The 17,348-nt window shown below is 41.5% G+C and overlaps 1 protein-coding gene across 1 annotated transcript in view; it reads left to right on the top strand.

The window, feature by feature from the left end:
* ATP11C (ATPase, class VI, type 11C) overlaps positions 1 to 17,348 on the top strand; it is a 141,852-nt gene that overhangs the window by 76,819 nt on the left and 47,685 nt on the right. The window contains exons 11-19 of the mRNA XM_006874981.1: positions 1,712 to 1,862; positions 2,658 to 2,855; positions 6,105 to 6,266; positions 6,897 to 7,048; positions 7,853 to 7,924; positions 9,929 to 10,002; positions 12,536 to 12,639; positions 13,028 to 13,209; positions 14,940 to 15,203. Of these exons, the coding sequence (XP_006875043.1) occupies positions 1,712 to 1,862; positions 2,658 to 2,855; positions 6,105 to 6,266; positions 6,897 to 7,048; positions 7,853 to 7,924; positions 9,929 to 10,002; positions 12,536 to 12,639; positions 13,028 to 13,209; positions 14,940 to 15,203 (1,359 nt within the window). The remainder of the gene's footprint in view (positions 1 to 1,711; positions 1,863 to 2,657; positions 2,856 to 6,104; positions 6,267 to 6,896; positions 7,049 to 7,852; positions 7,925 to 9,928; positions 10,003 to 12,535; positions 12,640 to 13,027; positions 13,210 to 14,939; positions 15,204 to 17,348) is intronic.

Consider the following 17,348-nt stretch of genomic DNA (forward strand, 5'->3'; position numbering starts at 1 on the left):
TCACTGGCTTTAGTGGTTGGTGCATAAATCTGAGTAATAGTGGTATTAACTGGGCTTCCCTGTAGGTGCATGGATATTATCCTATCACACGTAGTGTTGTGCCTTATGAATGATCTCGATATGTACTTGACAATGAATGCGACAGCATTCCTCTTCAATTTGTCATTTCCAACATAGTAAACCATGTGGTTATCAGATTCAAAATAGCCCATACCAGTCCATTTCAGCTCACTAATGCCTAAGATATTGATGTTTATGTGTTCCATTTCCTTTTTGACAATTTCCAATTTTTCCAGATTCCTACTTCGTACATTCCATGTTCCGATTTTCAATGAATTTTTACAGCTGTTTCTCTTCATTTTGAGTTGTGCCCTATCAGCAAATGAAGGTCCCACGGGCTTTTCTCCCAGGGACTTTACTCCATTTGCATTATCAAGGTCAACTCTACTTTGATGAGGCAACTCTTCCCCAGTCGCATTTTTAGTGCCTTCCAACTTGAGGGCCTCATTTTCTGGCACTGTATCTGACAGTGTTTCTCTGCTATTCATAAGGTTTTCAGTGACTAAATATTTGGAATTAGTTCGTCACTCCTTCTTCCTAGGCAGGCATAAACGGAGACTTCTTTATTGTAAGTTGTTGTTTGCTGTGGAGTTGTTTCCATCTCATAGAAAGTAATCCTGTGTAGGATTTCTGAGGCATAGCTGGTGGGTTTGAACCTCTGATCTTGCAGTTAGCAGTCCAGTACTTATCCTACAGCACCACACTAGGAGGACTTCTTAAGAGCTGCTATTATTTAGGACAAAAATGGTGGAAAATGGTTACATTTTTGTCCGAAGCTTCTGCCATTTTCTATTCCCCTGTGCCAGAGAGAAATGTCTTTTTACTCAAAACCAGCAGTTTTGCTGTGAGAGGGTACAGATTCCTTTTGGGGTAAGGAGTGAAAACTTGAAGCTTTGTTGACTGAAAGTGGCAAACTCAGTAGGCAAAAAGAGAGGAAATGCCACGGATGTGTTAGCCAAGAGGTTGTGGTCCTAGTTGAGGTAAGCCAGAAAACCAAGTAGCACTTTAACTGGGAGATCCTGGTAATAGCCTAACCGCGAAACAGACAGCCAGGATGTTTAGGTCAAGAATTAAGGAGAGAAATGACCAAACGAAGGGAAGAATGCATGGATATCACTAAAGATCCTAAAGAATAAAGAAGGGTTTTAAAGAAGATTTCTTTGTAATGTGATGTTAGCATGCTAAATGGCTTTGAAGGGCTTTCCAGTTACAAGTGTGGCTCTGACGAGTCCTTTAATCAGTGATCTGTCAATCCTTATCCTCAGAATTCACTGCATCCTTTCCCCTTGCAACATGTACTGCCACCTACAGAATACCTATAACTGTGTGCCTCCTTGTTTCAAGTTGATGATGGCATGTGCATTTGTATCTGACAGCACCTTACTGGAACCTTACTGAAGGCATGCTTAGCTAGTCAGCTTTTACCCTCAGAGAGCCTTAGAGAGCGTTGGTGAATAGTTCAGGATTGTCCTTTCCTTTCTACGTCGTGAGAATGCTATAGCGGTGGTATGTGACTTTCATCCATTGTCAACTTGGGCTGTGGTCACATATACTTAGGAGAAGCATTAGAGAATTGAGCAGTTTTGTTGAGACCTGGCTGAATTTGTAAGTAATTTTCTAGTTTGTAAATCCATAATCTCTTACTTTTCAGATCCATCAATGCCTTTCTGATTGTGTATTTATTTATATTACTAACCAAAGCTGCAGTGTGCACTACTCTAAAGTATGTTTGGCAAAGTAATCCATATAATGATGAACCTTGGTATAACCAAAAGACCCAGAAAGAGCGGGAGACTTTGAAGGTAATTGGTCTTATGCTGAAAATGTGAAGTCCCTCACTTGGGTGACCTGACTACCCTTTATTAAAATACTCTTTAGAGCAACACCTTTGTTGGCTTCCAGGTTTTCGTTTAATTGTTTGGTAGCCCTAAACCATTAAATAGTTACGAAGAGTTAGAGGGTTTTTTCCCCCTTTTACTTTTGACAGCTATGCTTATTTTTTTACTCTTTAGTTAAGAGTTCTGGGCAATTTGGCCAGAAGGGGTGGTATTTTAATATAAGATTAGCTTCTGAAATATCATGATAGGAGCATAATGGGGAGGGGGGTGCCTACGTGTAATTTGGTCTCACATTCAGAGGGAACAGGAACTTAAGTTAAAAAGTGCTAAGACACAAGGCACATATGGTAACATTCACCTAAGGACAAAGGTGAGAAGGGATGGGAAGGCAGGTGGACTGGAAATTGGAACCGCAGGGAGGAAGTGGGAGAACTGTTGTTGCAAGGAGGGGATTGCAGTCATTGAGATGAAACAAAGGGTATGATTTATTGACTGTAAAACCAGTGATTTTTGTCTGTAAAGCTTTACTCAATTCACAGTGGAAACAAGACACATATGCTAGACATCATTGATAAAATGCAGAGTGTTCTTAATTGTTGTTCTCACATTCTATGCTGTTTTATGACAGTGCACTGGAAAGTTTCTTTATAGCAAGAGCAGTGATTTTAGCATTGACTAGGAGGATAGCTACTTCTTTCTGTTACACTTGTCTGATGGAACTGTGCATCTAATTACCATGAACGATTTCTTTTGTTTTAGGTTTTGAAAATGTTCACCGATTTCCTATCATTTATGGTTCTCTTCAACTTTATCATTCCCGTCTCCATGTATGTTACAGTAGAAATGCAGAAATTTTTGGGCTCTTTCTTCATTTCATGGGATAAGGACTTTTATGATGAAGAAATTAATGAAGGAGCCCTGGTTAACACATCAGACCTTAATGAAGAACTTGGCCAGGTTAGAACACATTTTCACTTAAAATAGGTTAATATGCTGAAAAGATAGTTGTTGCTTTTTTTTCCGAATCATCTGACTTGTCAATGTGTCTGACCACTCCATGTTTGTTTATTTTGCTCCATCATGTTCATGGATATATGTGTAGCATAGGTTAATATGCATATAGAAGTATCCTCTATCAAACATCTATATTCACGGGCATAGTCCCATTTCATGTTAGGGAATATGATTCAAAGGCATTTGCTTTGTGTAGACATGTAATAAAAGCAAGCAATGCTTCTTCTGTAGCTATCGCCTCAGTTCTTTATGCTGGCATTTTGGAGAAATGTCCCAATTTATGAGTTAAATTTGAATGACCCAGAGTTTCTCTTTATAACTTACCTGGTGCCGTTGTTAGATTATGGATTATTGCCTTGGAACAGGGACTGTGCAATCTTCACCATCTAATTTACGGAGAGAATATAAATGTGTTTTGTTTTGTAAATAAAAATGACCAGAACAGTCCTATTGGCATTTTCTTGGTACATTTCTGATCAGATAGAATATAGACCTAGCAAGCAGTTATTTATTCCAGTCCAGGAATGTACATGAAGGGAAAATGAGAGGGCATGCACTCTTCAAAGTGCTTTTTGCCTCATATTCCAATATAAGCAGGACTGTGACCTCTCTTCTAACCCAGGCACATTTCTTTTCCATTGCAATGCATTCTAGCTGTGGTTCTTCCTATGATAACTTCTTTAGGTGCTTTGATTATCACAATGGAGAAGTGTGTTCCCTTTGTCTAAATGTAGTATGTCATCTAATGATCTGCACAAGCTGAGGGGCTTGGGGACTCATATTTTATTTTCATGATATTATTTAGAATGTCAAGGGTATAGAAATGTCATCTCTGACTGGGAGATGAAACTGATCGTGGAATTCTGTGTATGGATCAGTTTTTTTTTAATATGGAACTGATTTGCATGTATACTTCAGAGCTCTCTCTTCCATAATGTAGCTTTCCCTGCTCCCCATTTCTGCTCTTGACACAGCCCTCACCTAAACCAAAGTAACCTCTTGGTATCTGCTGCCACCAAGGGTGAAGAACTCTATAGATAATCCTGATGTCCTGGATCATGGGTTCCCTTGCCATGGAGTTATGATACTGAAGTATTAAGGATGACAGCAATTGGGTTTTCCCTTAGATATGTAGGATAAGTGCTCAACCACGAGGCCAGTTTGAACCGCAGCACGAGGTCGGCTTCAACCACAAGGTCGGTGGTCCAAACTCATCAGCTGCTCCCAGGAAACCCTATACAGAGTCGCTATGACTGGACAGCACCTAACAACAACAGTCATACCCAGAAGATGTTTTTCAATGGCAGGCCCAAGCCTTTTCCCACCACTTTTCATGAAGGGACAGAATTGACTGTGTAGAAGTATTCTGTTGTTGTTGTTAAGTGCCAGCTTCTTCTCTGCTGTAGCAGCTTTCTCACCTTTAGCTTTCCATTTGAAAGGTGATGCTTTGGGGTTGCCATAGAGAGGGACCTTCGCAGCAAACTCAAAGGGGGCAAGGCTGCTGTGGAAGGTCAGCGTTGACCAGTAGCCTTAGCCTCTCCCTCTTGATTCCTCTTCCCCGTTTTTGTTGAAGTCACGTCTGCCCTGTCCTCCCCCTTTCCTGAGCACATGGCCTATATTGGAGCAGTGGTTCTCACCGTGTGATTCCCAAGACAAGCAGCATCAGCATCACCTGAGCACTTGTTAGAACTGCAAAGCATCTTCTGATTTCTACTGATTCAGAAACTGAACCCAGCCGTCTGAGTTGTCTCAACCCTGCCAGTTGATTCTGATGCATGTTGGAGTTGGAGCTCTATTACCACTGCCTTCAGCAAGCCTTCACGGACTCACACTGCTCAAACTATTGAGTGTTGTTGTTGTTGTGAAGTGCCGTCGAGTCGGTTCCGACCCATAGCGACCCTGTATAAGGTTTCCGAGGAGCAGCTGGTGAGCTTGAACTGGTGACCTTGCAGTGCAAACGGCTTTGCAGTCTGATGCATTAACCCACAGCACCACACCAGGACTCCAAACTATTGAGTAGAGGCATAGACATCACCCTTTATATTTTGAAGGCATCCACCCTTGAACACTCATAAAACAGATTTCTGAGTCAGTTAGTTCATACCTGAGGGCAGAAGGTACAAGCCTGGCCACCAACCTTCAGAAGGAAATGAAAGCTAACCAGTTTAAAAAAAAAAAGCTGTAAAGAATTTCATTTTAGCTGGACAACTTGAGACAACACATGAATAACACCACTTGAATTAATCTAAAGGAAAAATTCAAACTTGGCTGGGGAAAGGAAGCTTGGAATGCTGTATTTGTGGCCATGCGTCCACTGTGAAAGGCCCTGAAAGGTCATTAGAGAGCGATTACTGCTGCAGTCCCTTAATAAAGACCTTAATCTTGGGCTTATGCTGCTTCCTGTCGGCCCGTAATTTCCACTATTTAAGCATAAATTGCCAGAAAAGAGGATGCAATTGTGGGGTTCCAAAAGCCAGATGTCATAAATAGAATAGAGGAAAACTGAGCTAAAATGGAAATGCTCTCAATATGGTTTATTTTATCTGGAAGATATATTTCATAGCTTAGTCTGTCCATTATCTATGAAAATATACTGAGATCAAACTTTGACCCATCCTTATAAATTCTGGTTTTGGTTGTCTGCCCTGCCTCCCCTGCCCCCAGTTTGGTCAGTATGTCCAAGTTTTCTACTTTGAGAATAGACTTTTTGTGTGTAGCTTCATTTTTCAAAACAAGTATGAATTGAATGGGTGTGACGTTGAAGTCTGCTTAACATTAAGGGTGAGAAGAATGTGAAATTGACAATGGTTCTGGCTGTGCAGGACAGTGATCACCCTTAATGTCACTGAATTGTACCTGTAAGCAGTGTTGGAATGGCAAAGGTTTTCTATTTGCTACAATAAATAGAAGGGCTCTTAATTTGCTAAAATAGCCACATTCCCCCCCCCCTCCCGCTAATAATCTTTTACATTAGAGTTGGTATGTCTTAGAAATATGATGCTATTTCAGCTTCTTTAAAAATATTCCATCTCTCATTCATTTGCTAATGTTCTCTCTAATTATGTAGCATTTGAAAAAGTCTCAGAAGAGGTGATTTTCTGTGGATGTGAGAATGACCTTGCCTTACAGCTAATGAAAATTAATCACCCTGAAGAAAAATGAAAATGTGTATGTTGATGTCTTTGTTTGTAGGTGGATTACGTATTTACAGATAAGACTGGCACGCTTACTGAAAACAGCATGGAGTTCATTGAGTGCTGCATCGATGGCCATAAATACAAAGGTGTGACTGAAGAGGTGGATGGACTCTCTCAAACGGATGGAACCGTGGCATACATTGACAGAGCAAATAAGGTGATAATCTCTTCATTGCTGTTGTATCTGCACAGGACAGATGGTTTCACTATAGGTACATGCTGTACTTTTGAATAGCCTTTTGCTCTTTTGATTCACTTTTCTTGTTATCTTAATAACACCTCTGTAATTGGTAAACAAATCAAAGTTGCAAGATGAGAGAATTGTGGCTTTTGGGTAAAACATTGCTGTGTGCTCATGATTTTTGTGTGTTTTATGTCTTTTGAAATATTAGCTCCTCCAAGAATGATGTTTAGCTGAATCATAGAAATCCCAGAAGTATCTGAGCAGTAAATGAGCCAGAGTCTCTCTGCACCTGAGCTCTTGCTGGATTTGAAATGAGATACGGAATGAACTCTTTCAGGCCTTGAAGAAGTCCCTGATTTGGTGTTAGGTGGCACTGCGGTGCCTTGAATGAGTCTCTGTGGCCTCTGGGGTCTGCTATCTGAGAACCAGGGACTCTGTTTGGTACTAGGAAGGTCTGCAGTTCATTTGTTAGGGCTTTATAAATTTCTGTTACTTTCCTGGAAGTTATAACCATCTCTCACATCAGTATCTTTTTCTCTTTTTGCTAAAACGAGTTATTGAAGTAAAAATACTATACTCTCTCTTTTTGTTTCCACTCTACAGCATAGAGAAGAACTCTTTCTGCGTGCTTTGTGTCTATGTCACACTGTAGAAATTAAAGCAAATGATGCTGTTGATGGAGCTACAGAATCAGTGGAATTACCCTATATCTCCTCTTCACCAGATGAAATCGCTTTAGTGAAAGGAGCTAAAAAGTAAGCACTTAGACTTCTCCTGAGGAGATTTATTGGTGAAGTGGGTTACGAGTTGGGCTGTTAACCGCAAGGTCAGCAGTTCGAATCTATCACCCACTCTGTAGGAGAACGATGAGTTTTTCTGCTCCCATAAAGGTTGACAATGTCAGAAACCTTACAAAGGGTTGCTGTGAGTCAGAACTGACTTGACAGCAGACAGCACACCACCCCACCACCCCACCATGCTTCCCCTGAGAAAGCCAATCACAGGTGCAACAGGAATCGGGTTTTCTTTCCCAAAGTGGGCATCAATATCCTCAGCTTGTAAATCTCCTTCATATTTAATAAAAAGCTGAACTTCTTTATGTGAAAGTTCGAAAAACTGGAAATATAAACAATGCAGAACAAAAACGAAAGGATGTCTGCCTATAACTTGCATCACTGTTCGTAAAGGACTGCCTGGAAGTCCAAGTGCTCATTTTCCAGTTTTCAAATTGTGTGATCAGTGGTCACTTTACGTTATTTCCGAAGTATTTCATCATCTTTCTAGTTTCTCTCAGCGATTTGGACATCATTAGATAATTGAAAGTCCAATTGTACCGATGAGTTCCAGCTGATTAAGTAACTAGCACATTATCCAGCATGCTTGCTCTAGAGTTGGGATGACAAATTGCTTCTTCCTTGATAACAGTTGTGGCTGAGCATTAATTAACTCAGCCAGAGCAGGGAAGCATAGACTATGACATCATATGGAAAGCAAAGAAAATAAGTGTCAATAATTGTTCTTTAGAGATTAACAAAGGTCTTCTTTATTGTTTTTCATAGGTATGGGTTCACATTTTTGGGAGTTCGGAATGGCTATATGAGAGTAGAGAACCAAAGAAAAGAAATTGAAGAGTAAGTGGCACTGTGCGTTTGATGTTTCTCATTTCCTAACCCCACAGTGAACACTAGATCAAAGGGCACCAAAGGAATCTGGATGCAGCTATAAACATGGGACTCTGCTGTCGCATTTCAGAATTTTGTGGAAACGTAGCTGGAGTAGGGGAAGCCATTACCACAGAATGGCAGAAACTGGGGTTTGACATAATAATAATTCCAATTTAGTTGACATAGGGAGCCAGTAAGTAGTCTTGAATGAGCTGTCTGCAGCGTCTCCAGAGACTTTCGTTCTAGAATCAGGATGCCATTCCAGGACTCTAACATGCTCTTCAAGAGAAAAAAAAAAACCCAAAAACAATTGACTCAACCAATCCTTCTGGGAGTGCAAACCCAGACAATAATGGCAGCACTGGTGGTTAAATATTGGGCTGCTGGCAAAAAAGTTGGCAGTTTGAACTCACTGGCCACTCCGTGGGAGAAAAATGAGACCATTTGCTTGCCTAATCTACAACATCAGCAACTGTATGGAGCAGGTCTCCTCTGCCCTGTAGGGCTGCTGTGGGTGAATGTTAACCAGAAGCTTTATCCTGTCCTAGATGTTCAAGTGTGAACTTCAGGGAAAGCATTTATGTCTCCACATTTCATTCTTTGGCTACAAAGATACTAGTTTGACTTAATGGCACATTTTAATTAGGCTTTGTGATTCATTGGAACTGGAAGTAACGTGATCTCATCTGATTTCCATTCCAGCCCCTAAGAGCTCATGAGCTCCATCACAGAACTGTTGAGACTCTAGGGACTGCCGCTCCCTGGGGAGGGCTACACAGAAACCTAGAGGAAGGCTCTGCAGCCTGACAGGCCCCAGGTTTCCTTGTCAGAATCTGGATGCTGGCCACTCAGCAACAGTGCCCCCAGCTGGCCAGCACTCAACTTACACACGGAGCCCTTTATATGTGTACACACACCCCAAAACCGATTACCCTTCACTTCCATCAAAAAGAAAAAACAAGTCAGTCTAACGACACAGTATATATTTTGTAGTGTCAAATACATGTAACCAAATAGTTTATTTTCCAGAAAGCATTTTCCTTACTGTTTTCCTAATAATTAGCTCTTATTTGAACGCTCCTGTATTCTTTTGCCCGATTGATTAACAGCTCAGCCAACCCTCATAGTCTGATCTTTCTAAGCCCTTCAATGGCTTCCTGTTGCTCTTAGGCTCAAATCTCAAATCCCTGATAAGGCCCACAACGTTTTTAGTTCCCAAACCCTTCTTAACCTCTCTGACTTCACCTCTTGCTATTCCCCAGCAGTTTGTTTTCAGAGTTCCCCACAGCCGTGTTCTTTCCTGCTGCTGTGCCTTTGCCTATACCCTTCCCGCTACTCAGAATGCTAGGACCCCCTTCCTGCTGCTCCTGCAAAGCCCAGCTCAGGCATTCCCTCTCCCAAGAGGCCAGCCTTCAGACAGCTTTCCTTCCATGCATATCAGCCCCAGGAGTGCCTTTATTAGAACTCTATTCGTATTCAGCCAGCTTGGCTTCTCTCATCACCCTCTGTCTCACTCGTACTATGGTGAGCATCTTGAAGGAAGGGCCTCGGGCAGACTCACTCTTAGCCAGCACCTAGCACTGTGCACGGCACACAGATGTTAGCAGTTTGTCTTCACCAGCAAGGTGGCACTATTTCTAGACCCCTCTAGATATGACTTGGGAAGTCAGCTCTCTTGCTTTTGTTCTCCGTTTCTAGGTAGTCATATTCTCCTTGCCATTTCAGGGGACGTAACAAGAGGATAGATACCTCTTAGCCAGCAGTGGTGTCCTCAGACATGTTGTGTGTGCCAAGAAATTCTACATGCCAGGGAAAGCACTAGTCACACACACACACCCAGTTAGCCTTCGCCACAGATGAGAGCCACGTCTTCATTGAAGACCTTTTCTGTGCTCAACGTATTTCACTTGGTATTTTTTTTGTCCTAATGTGTATCTAGCTTTGTCACTTCTCTTTTCTCCTCTCTTAAAGATACGAACTTCTTCACACCTTAAACTTTGATTCTGTCCGCCGACGTATGAGTGTAATAGTGAAGACTGCGACAGGTAGGCATTTTCAAAACTGGACTTTTTCTCCATTTCCATTGAGAGGTTTGTTTATTGATCAACTATTTCATGAAAGAAGAACATCTCATGCAGTAGTAATAGGATTAGCTAAAGTCATGCATGGCAGTAGCCTTTGTGTCTTTATTTTAACACATGTGTTCAGTCTGACAAACTGTCAGCAGAAAAGCCACTGGTATGGTGGCTAGTCCCTGCATAGCCATAGAAGAAGATTGAAGAATCGTATTCCTCTGCCCTGAGGGTTCAAGCAAGAACCTGGAAGGATGGCTTTTTAAGCACTGGGACTTTTCAAGCATCTACCCTGGAGATGATACAGGCTCAATTCCAGACTCAGTACTTACTGTAGTGAAATGAATATCACAATCAAGCAAGTCACATGAATATTTTTGTTTTGTTTTCCAGCCCATATAAAAGTTTTGTTTCCACTATACTGTAGTCAATTATGTGTGCAATAGCATGTTGAAAAGGTCTGAAATCTTGTGAAAATTGCCAAAATGTGGCATAGAGACACGAAGTGAGCACATAACTGCTGGAAAACATAGCACCGATAGACTTGCTTCATGCAGGGTTGCCAGAAACCTTCCATATGTAGAAGACACAATATCTACAAGATGCAATAAAGCAATGCCCAATGAGATGAGGTCTGCCTGCCATGCCTAGGATTGCTGGTATCAGAGTCCTTGGTTATGGCTCTCTGCCCCTCCTAATCATTAACCCTTACTGCTGTCTACTCCCTGGGAGCAGGTAAGGTAGAAAGGAGTAAGAACTGGTCTTTTGGGAAAGGGCTTGCTAGTTTTGCTATGGGGCTCTGGGCTATTTTGTATGTCAGACGAAGGTGTGTACTTTGCAGAGGAGCCAGTGCTATTTTCCCAGGCTCCCTTTTGGCCTTGGCAGGCATCTTGGTGGATGCCACCTGCTTGTGTTCAGCCAAGCCCGTGGGGAAACACTCCTGCTTTATCCACAGGCACTCAGATTCTTGTGGGTGTGTGTGCCCAGGTGGTTTGATTATTAAGAGAAATGTTGCTACTTCTTGTTGTTAGGTGCCATATGCACAACAGAACGAAACACTGCCTGCTTCTGCGACAACCTCACAATCGTTGTTAAGGTTCAGCCCATTATTGTTACCTTTGTGCCAATGCATTTCATTGGAGTTGTCTTCTTTTTCGCTGACCCTCCAATTTACCTAGCATGATGTCCTTCTCTAGGGACTGGTCCATCCTGAGAATATGTCCAAAGTATGAGAGGCGAGGTTTGGCCATCCGACTTCTAAGAAGCATTCTGGTTGTACTTCTGCCAGCAAAGATTTGTTTGTTATTTTGACGATCCATGGTACTTTCAATGTTCTCCAACACCATACATAGCTTAAATGCATCAAATCTTCTGCAGTCTTCTTTATTCATTGTCCAACTTTCACATTCATATGAAGTTACTCAAAATGCCATGGCTTGGGTCAGGTGCAACTGAAATCTTTGCACTTGAGCACTTTAAAGAGGTCTTGTGCAGCATATTTTCCAAATGCCATGCTATTAATAATAATAACCTTGCTTGATTTCCCAAATAACTGGTCCAAATTTCTCAGAGTGACAGTTACTTTCTTGGGGGATGCAGAGAGACTCTTGAGGGAACATGACCCACGTTTTGATGCTTTGAAGTATACCCGTAAATTCATGAAATTGATTTGGCTGTGTGACTGTAGAATTTGTTTGGGGACTTTGAAACCTGCTTTGGGTGTGTGATAGAAAATGGTGGTGGGGGTGGGGGGTCTAGGAGATAACATTTGAAATGATCATTTTTCTCATGTGTGTGCATCCACATGTGAGTTCTATTGCACAGACGACCAGTTGTCTGGGGAAGTGCTCTACCAGAGACTGTGGCCTCAGAGCCACACTTTAAAAAAATTATTGAACTCGGCTCTTGCCCCGAGTCAGTATGGTGCATTTTGTGATCCTCAGCTCTGAGTATCTCTCTGGGTGTACCCGTGTTATACCAAGCTCCTCTCAAGTTTCCAGTAAAACCTCTCAAGTCACTGTTTTAAAAGCTAGTTAATTGACTGTTATTTCAGCTTGAGTTTGGTCCTTAAAGTGTGTAGATACCATGTGTGTACCCAAGGCCGTTGTTCTCTCAGTTAAAAAATATGTCATTATTCTGGTGAAAATTGCTACAATAGAACACACCCCCACTTTGCAGTTTCTCTGCATGCAGTTCAGTGCCATTCATTGCCTCAATTTTTAAAGAGAATACAGGTGCAGTTCTTGATGCAAGGACAGCACCTATGATTCACTGGGAGCGAGTACATTTTTGAAGAGGTGCATGTTATAAACTCCGGATTTTCGATTAGTCTTAAGAGGTAGCGAGTATCCTTCCACCAACAGATTGAAGGTCAAGATGCCTCGTTTCCATTTGGGTGAGCTGGCTCAGGATACACATCAGATGGATGAGAGAGGGCCACCTTAATAGTTATCTGTTATTACTGGTTTCCGAATTCTAAGTTGAGTATCTTGGTTGTTTATTTTAGGAGACATACTTCTCTTTTGTAAAGGAGCAGACTCAGCCGTTTTCCCCAGGGTACAAAATCATGAAATTGAGTTGACTAAAGCCCATGTGGAACGTAATGCAATGGTGAGCACACCCCCCTCCACTAATAAGTAAAAGGAGAAACCAGGTTTGTGGAATTGTTGTGTAAATGACATTGTAAATTAACTTCAGTTCATTTGTGGTCTATCTTTTGTATTTGAGAGACTCAATAGAATTATTTTTCCGGAAGCAAGTTTGTGGTTAAAATTTGCAGCCTTGAACATTTTTCAGGAATCAGTTTTTCTTTTGTTACTTGAAACCAAATGGAATGCCACCTTTTTTGTTGCAATGGATTCTTTTTTCTTTTCTTTTTTTCCACCATACTGTCAAAATTTTCTCTTTCATACATGTGGGTAAAACAAGAGTGTTTAAAGAGAGTCCATTTTGTTCACATATTATTTGACTAATTATAAATCTACCAATTTTCCTCTAGGATGGTTATCGGACACTTTGTGTAGCCTTCAAAGAAATTGCTCCAGATGATTATGAAAGAATTAACAGACAGCTTACAGAGGCGAAAATGGCCTTACAAGACAGAGAAGAAAAAATGGAAAAGGTTTTTGATGATATTGAGACGAACATGAACTTGATTGGAGCCACTGCAGTGGAAGACAAGTAACTAGAAAATGATGCTTTTGTGACTTTGTTGTTGTTGTTAAGTGTCATCGAGTCGATTCCGACCCATAGCAACCCTGTGTAGGGTTTCCAAGGAGCAGCTGGTGAGCTTGAACCTTGCCGTTCAAACGGCTTTGCAGTCTGGCGCATTAACCCACAGCGCCACAGTAATCAGTAATTTAAGATGGGATCTGCCCCATATCATCATCTAGTCTCAAGCTGTGAAATCTTTCATTTAACTTTGTTGTCTAAGTGGTCTTGTAGGCTCATTAATTGTAGCAACTGTGAAAAATTATGCCGTATTTTAAATTGTTAACTCACGACTGAGTTAAAAGCAAATGACATAGAAGAAAATTGATCATAACTAAGGTCTTTTGAGTGTTATCCAAGACATCTATGTGTTTATACAAACATTTATTACATAGTCTTCCTGTGTGTAGAAAGTTTGTGCCACAGGCAACATCTGAGCTAGTACCTGAAGAGTCGGTTGGGTTTTCACAGAGGCAGCAGAAAGGAAATTCACAGAAGAGAGAAAAACATGAGAGCAGAATTATAACCTATTGGAATAGGTCAGACCATGTTTTCAAAAAACTTTGAAATTCTTTACTTTCGCTGTACAGAATGAACTCAGCCAGATGCGACTATAGGGCTCCAGCACTGATCTGCATGAGAGAATGTTTAGACTTCATTTTTTCAGAGTTTTCTAAATATCATTAAAAGCAAATTATCAGAGTTAAAGCAAGCCAAAAGTTGCCAACATACATTCAACCACATTGGAAAGCATTGGAATTGTAATGAAATTCATTGAGTTTAATCTCATTGATACTCCATGGCCACAAGGAACCTAAAGAAAGGACTCTCTTGCTTTTCAGAATTTACTTAAGTTCCCATTCAGGGTGGTTGCCTTTCCTGTTTTTAAAGTGCCTCAGTATCTGGTTTAGAATGTGTTTGGTCCCATCTATTTTCAACCACATTAAGTATTTGCCTGGTGAGATATAAAGCTATAAAATATGCTGAAGTGATAGTGACTGAGAACGTTTGGTGAGCTTCTGGGCATTTTAGCCTAAAGTGATGATTAATTGTACCATAGAATAAGAGCTAGCTTAAGAGATGACACAAGACACAATAGATAGCGCTGGATACAATGGGAGAGAACTCAGATGCCTAAAGAAGACCAGACTTACTGGACTGATAGAGACTAGAGGAACCCAAGGCTATCACCCTGGGGATACCCCTTAAGTTTGAAACCTAATCCACACCCAGTGTTCACCTATCAGCCAAAAGACTCCGTGGCCCATGAAATAGCTAGTATTATCTGTGAGTACTATGCTCTTCCACACAGCCATGTAAACGAGACATAATGGTCAACATCAGTAGATCGTAGACCAAAGACGAGAGGATAAGGGAAGTGTACGGACCAAGGAAGCTTTAGTAATGGAAATTGCACAATTGGACCAGAAGTCATGAGAATGCTGACACATTACGAAAGTGTGTCCATTGTTACTGAATAATCTGTGCAGAAATTATTAAAGGGAAATTTCGTTAGCTAGGTAAATTTTCTCCAAAAGCACAGTGACATATTTTAAAAGATAAACCCTATTCTGTGATGCGAAGTTGACTAGAACTGATGAGGGGAAACAGAGCAGCAAACGATAACAGGCGTCAGGGCTCCAGGATGGCTGTGAATTCTAACTCTACTCTCTGTAACGAGCTTTTCTTTGTGGTCCCAGGCTGCAAGATCAAGCTGCTGAGACCATTGAAGCTCTGCATGCGGCAGGTCTGAAAGTGTGGGTGCTTACCGGGGATAAGATGGAGACGGCCAAATCCACATGCTATGCCTGCCGCCTTTTCCAAACCAGCACCGATCTGCTGGAACTGACCATGAAAACCATCGAAGAAAGCGAAAGAAAAGAGGACAGATTGCATGAATTGCTGATAGAATACCGGAAGAAGTTGCTGCATGAATTTCCTAAAAATACTAGAAGCCTTAAGAAGTAAGAAAGTGTATCCGTTTCTGATATTTACACATTGGTACAGACGTAGATCACAGTTGCTTATGCAGAAGGTTCCATTTTCTGTTATTTTTCATTCTCTGTAGGGGTTTTATCTTTGCAAGTTACAAACTTCCCTAAGGACTTGGCTAATGGCCCATTGGAGAGATTAACTGCATTTTCCACCTCGCCTTCTTTTTATTAAAAGTTCACTTTAAAGAAAACTCTGAATTTCTCAAGGTTTTGGAAACTAGCAGGATTTCTGAATGTTTCTCAAAACCCAAACCAAACTCACTTCCACTGAGCCGATTGCAACTGATAGCATTGTGACCCTGTGCAGGCTTTCTGAGACTGGAAATCTTTAAAGGAGCAGGCGGCTACATCTTTCTCCTGGGGAGCAACTAGTGGGTTTAAACTGCCAACCTTGAGGTTAGCAGCCCAACAACTAACCGCTGGTATTTCACATTGCTATCCCAACCTGGTCCATGTTACACAAAAAATAATACTTCTTTACCTGGTCTCATAAATGGAACCTTCTTACAGTTTCCATGTGTTTTCAAGTCTTGGAGTTGTTTTCTGTAAATCTAAAAAGGACTCCTGGTATAGTGCTGTAGGATCAGCACTGGACTTGGAACCACTAGTTCATCAGTTCAAACCCACCAGCTGCTCCTCGGAAACCCTGCACAGGTTCACTATGGGTTGAAATAGATTTTACATACTTATCTAACTCTGTAGGAAAGTGCTGTGGAGTTGGGAAAGAGACACATACATGGCAGCCATGCCTATCGGCAAAATCTTTGATGTGCTGAAAAACTGTGAATTGTTCACTACACATTAGCTGTTGTTAAGTGCTGTGAGGTGGTTTCAAAGAAAAGGGACCTTCATACAGTTCTTGAACAAATTTCCGTTTTCCCATGAACATTTTGAAGGGCCCCCGGTACTTGGTAACACGGCCACTTTGACTCTGCTTTCCACTAGCTGGTGAAACCTAAGGGCCTCCAGGAAAGCCACATTTCTAGTAGCATTCAGATGTCCTGGGAGATATTTTCCTATACTGCCCATTGACCAAGGCTCTACCCCTGACTTGACCTTGGCTAGAAGCAATTTGATTTCCTCTTCTGAGTGCCACAGGGTTTGTCTGTACACGTACTCACTCCAGAGGACCCTCAAACACAGAGCTCATAGTTCTCACTTATAGCCACCTGGTACAGCGCTTCTAGGCTGTCAATCAGTATGGGAGCAGAAACACTCCCTTTTTCCTGAAGAGCAGCTGGTGGATTTGAACTGCTGACCTGGTGGTTAGCAGTCCACTGCTTAAACTACTGTGCCACCATGGCTCCTTCCAAAGGACCCTTGTTGTTGTTAAGTGCCGTCAAGTCATTCCGACTCATAGTGAACCCTGTATGGGAATTTCAAGGAGCAGCTGCTGGGTTTGAACCGCTGAACTTGGTTATCCTATAATACCCCACCAGGACGCCTCCAAAGGACGCTAGACAGTCATGATTTACCACTTTGTGAGCATATTTTATGTTCCAAGCACAATATTAAGTGCTTTATGTAATTATTCCCATGTAGGAAAGCTAACCACAAGGTCAGCTGTTCAAACACACACACCGCTTTCCTTGGAAACCCTATACAGGCTCATTATGAGTCAGAACCAACTTAAAGGCACTTAACAACAATAACAATCTTTACAACAACCCAGTGAAATCGATAAAAGAAGTTGTTTTGAAAGCAGAGAGTAGTAATGTTTGTATAACATTCTATAATAATTACACTTAAAAATGGTGACTTTTATGTTATTTAATGTAGATTTTATATTGTGCATTTTACCCCACTTAAAAAAAAAAAGAATGCCCCACATTCATGAGCTGTGTCCAATTCCAGAAGGCCTTAGCAGCATCTTGCCAGATCATTCCTTCGCTTCTCCTGGGTCCCTTGTACATTAGGCCAGCAACCAGCCCCACCCATGGCCCTACAGCCAGAGCTTGACATTCAATTCCTAGAGCCACTTGCCTCAGATCCCTTACACGCCTCCTGCAGATAAGTGGTCCTTAACTTAAGCGCAGTCCATCCCGCACTCTACTCAGCAATCGTACTGCAGGAGTGGTCAGCGTTTGACAAGGGAGCTGTATGTTGTTATTGTTA

This window comes from Chrysochloris asiatica, unplaced genomic scaffold (genome assembly GCF_000296735.1).
Source record: "Chrysochloris asiatica unplaced genomic scaffold, ChrAsi1.0 scaffold00308, whole genome shotgun sequence".
Classification (NCBI taxonomy): domain Eukaryota; kingdom Metazoa; phylum Chordata; class Mammalia; order Afrosoricida; family Chrysochloridae; genus Chrysochloris; species Chrysochloris asiatica.